At 35.6% G+C, this 2,982-nt stretch overlaps 1 protein-coding gene across 1 annotated transcript; it reads right to left on the bottom strand.

The window, feature by feature from the left end:
• Nucleotides 1-1,591: 1,591 nt before the first annotated feature.
• On the bottom strand, nt 1,592-2,716 carry LOC118356523 (high mobility group protein B2). The gene has a single exon (XM_035725562.1). It carries the CDS (start codon nt 2,614-2,616, stop codon nt 1,984-1,986), a length of 633 nt encoding a protein of 210 aa, XP_035581455.1. The 5' UTR covers nt 2,617-2,716; the 3' UTR covers nt 1,592-1,983.
• Nucleotides 2,717-2,982: the final 266 nt, after the last annotated feature.

Below are 2,982 nucleotides of genomic sequence, written 5' to 3'. Positions count from 1 at the left end.
CCTCTTCTCTTCATCTAGTTGTACAGTTTGTTCTGCCAGTCCTCAGGTTGATTTCTTGGGTATTCAGAATGATTTGATAGCTATCTACTTGTGTTCAAAGGATGAGATAAGACTAGGGTCCTCCTACTATGCCAACATCTTAGCTTTCTACAGTCCACACACATTAATCAGGATGTTAATGGGCTGATTTATGCCTCATCAAATCCATAAGTTCAAGTTCTAACACCTGGTACCTCAGAATGTGAATGTATGTGTACATAGAGTCTTTAAAAGGGTGATTAATTTAAAATAAGGCCACTAGTGTGGGCTCTAATTACATTAGAGGAAAGAACTACTTAAGGTGACATTTTTGAAATGAAAGAGCTGATAAGATATATCGTTCAACTTCTCAAAGTATATAATTTCTTTCAAATCAAGTTATTCTATTTCTATAATTATTTTTCTAATTACACAACCCTTAACTTTATATGCACTTCAAATCCTTTTGAAATCAGGTAATATGTAACAAAGTGGAAGAAAAAAGTCTGTCTAATAGCATAGTAAAAACAGGTCATAATTAAATAACTGTTAGAAAACTTTTGTATTTGTCGATATGGATCCCCATTAGGCCATATTATAAAGAGTAAATATTTCATAAATAATGGATTTTTAAATAGGGAGTACAAGGAAAATTTTGTCCTTTTAGTTTTTCTAGGTAGACATAGCATGAGTCATTGGACAAGGTAGCAAAGTCATTCAAATCAAGGTTTTAGTTTAGTTGGTACACTGTTGCCCAGAAGACTTGGCAGAGGTTTAGAAAAATGAATTAGTTATTCTAGTCAGTATATAAAAATTTATAGAGAAATTATTTTATAAAGATTTTTAAATTCAGTGTTTATTACTACTTTACAATTGCATAATATTAAAGTTTATAAAGTATGTTCTTATAATAAATGATACTTCCAAAACCATATTAGGAAAAAGTTTGAGCAATTTCTTATAAAGTTAAATGTATGCTAACCATATTGGTCCAGGAATCCCACTTCTGTTGTTTAACCAAAGGTTACAGCAATTTAAGCTCATATAAAAACTCAGATGGCAATGTTGATAGCAGCTTTTATAATCACCAAAAATGCCCAGATATCTATCAACCAGTGAGTGAATAAACCAATTGTGAAATAATCATACAGTGAAATACAACTTTATACTAATAAGGAATTATATCCTGATATAAAGCATGGATAAATATCAAAAAGAATTTTGCTTAACTAAATAACCAGACACAAAAGAATACATTCCAGTTCCCCACTCCACCCCCCATTAGGACAGAGAAAACTAATCTTCAGTGATAAATAGCCTATCAAAATTTGTATAAGACTATAGATAAGGGTGGAATGTTGACTGTATAATAAAGTATATTTTGAGCATTTTCATGTGTTTGTTGGCCATTTGTATGTCTTCTTTGGAGAAATGTCTGTTCATGTCTTCTGCCCATTTCTTGACTGGATTATTTGCTTTTTGGGTGTTGAGTTTGATAAGTTCTTTACAGATCGTGGATACTAGCCTTTTATCTGACGAGACATTACTAGGTATTTATTTATTTATTTATTTATTTTTTTTAATATACATAATTTTATTACAAAAATTTTTTTAAAAAACAAAATGCAACATTCTAAAAAACCCAAAATTTACTATCGATACTAATTCCTACAAGTTTGCTGTGCTACAATACACAAGTCAAGAAATTAAGAAAACCATTAAATATTTAGAAACATTCAACATCAGAAGCTTTAAAATCTAACTGTATGTAGTAGCCCCTCAAAAAGCTACAACCTGCATTTTTAAAAAAGTATTTTCTCTACAAAGAATCTTATCAGCTATACAAAAATCTGTACAGTTTTTATACTGAAGCTAATATTGAGCTGCACTTGAATTCACATTCTTAGCAAAACAATTGCCTGAGCACACACGCACACTCCACACATATCGTTACAGGACAGCCATTTATTCTTCATCTTCCTCCTCTTCCTCATCATCTTCATCTTCTTCCTCCTCTTCCTCTTCCTCCTCATCCTCTGGTTCATTCTTCTTCTTTGAACCTGTTGGCCTGCCAGGGCCCTTCTTCCCCGCTTCACTTTTGCCCTTGGCGCGATATGCAGCAATATCCTTTTCATACTTCTCCTTTAGCTTAGCTGCTTTCTGTTCATATGGTTGTTTATCTTTGGCTGACTGTTCAGACCACATTTCACCCAGTTTTTTTGCAGTATCCCCAATGGATAAACCAGGGTGTTCACTTTTGATCTTTGGGCGATGTTCAGAGCAAAACAGGAAGAAAGCAGACGGAGGCCTTTTAGGAGCATTGGGATCTTTTTTCTTTCCTTTCTTGTCACCTTTGGGAGGAACATAATTTTTCATCTCCCTGTCATAGCGAGCTTTGTCACTTTTTGCCATATCTTCAAATTTTGACTTTTCCTTTGCAGACATGGTCTTCCATCTCTCCGAACATTTCTTGGAGAATTCGGCGAAATTGACGGAGGAGTCTGGGTGCTTCTTCTTGTGCTCTTCCCGGCAAGTCTGCACGAAGAAGGCGTACGAGGACATCTTGCCCCGCGGCTTGTTGGGGTCTCCTTTACCCATGGTGACAGACGGCGTCTACCTGGTGGTAGCTTTTTCTCAGAGTCCCGCGGAGAGGCCGGATCCACCAGAGGCGCTTCCTTCCCGGGGCTCCGGCGTGAACTGGTTTCCATTACTAGGTATTTACCCAAAGGATACAAACATAGTGATCCAAAAGGGCACCTGCACCCCAGTGTTTATAGCATCAATGTCTACAATAGCCAAACTATGGAAAGAGCCCAGATGTCCATTGACAGATGAATGGATAAAGAAATGTGGTATATATAGTGGAATATTACTCAGCCATCAAAAAAAATTTTACCATTTGCAACAATGTGGATGGAACAAGATTGCATTACACTAAGCAAAGCAAATCAAACACAGAGAGAT

The sequence above is a fragment of the Zalophus californianus genome, chromosome X (assembly GCF_009762305.2).
Source record: "Zalophus californianus isolate mZalCal1 chromosome X, mZalCal1.pri.v2, whole genome shotgun sequence".
NCBI lineage: Eukaryota > Metazoa > Chordata > Mammalia > Carnivora > Otariidae > Zalophus > Zalophus californianus.
Note: the sequence above shows the minus strand (reverse complement) of the source record. Positions and strands in the feature narration are given on the sequence as shown.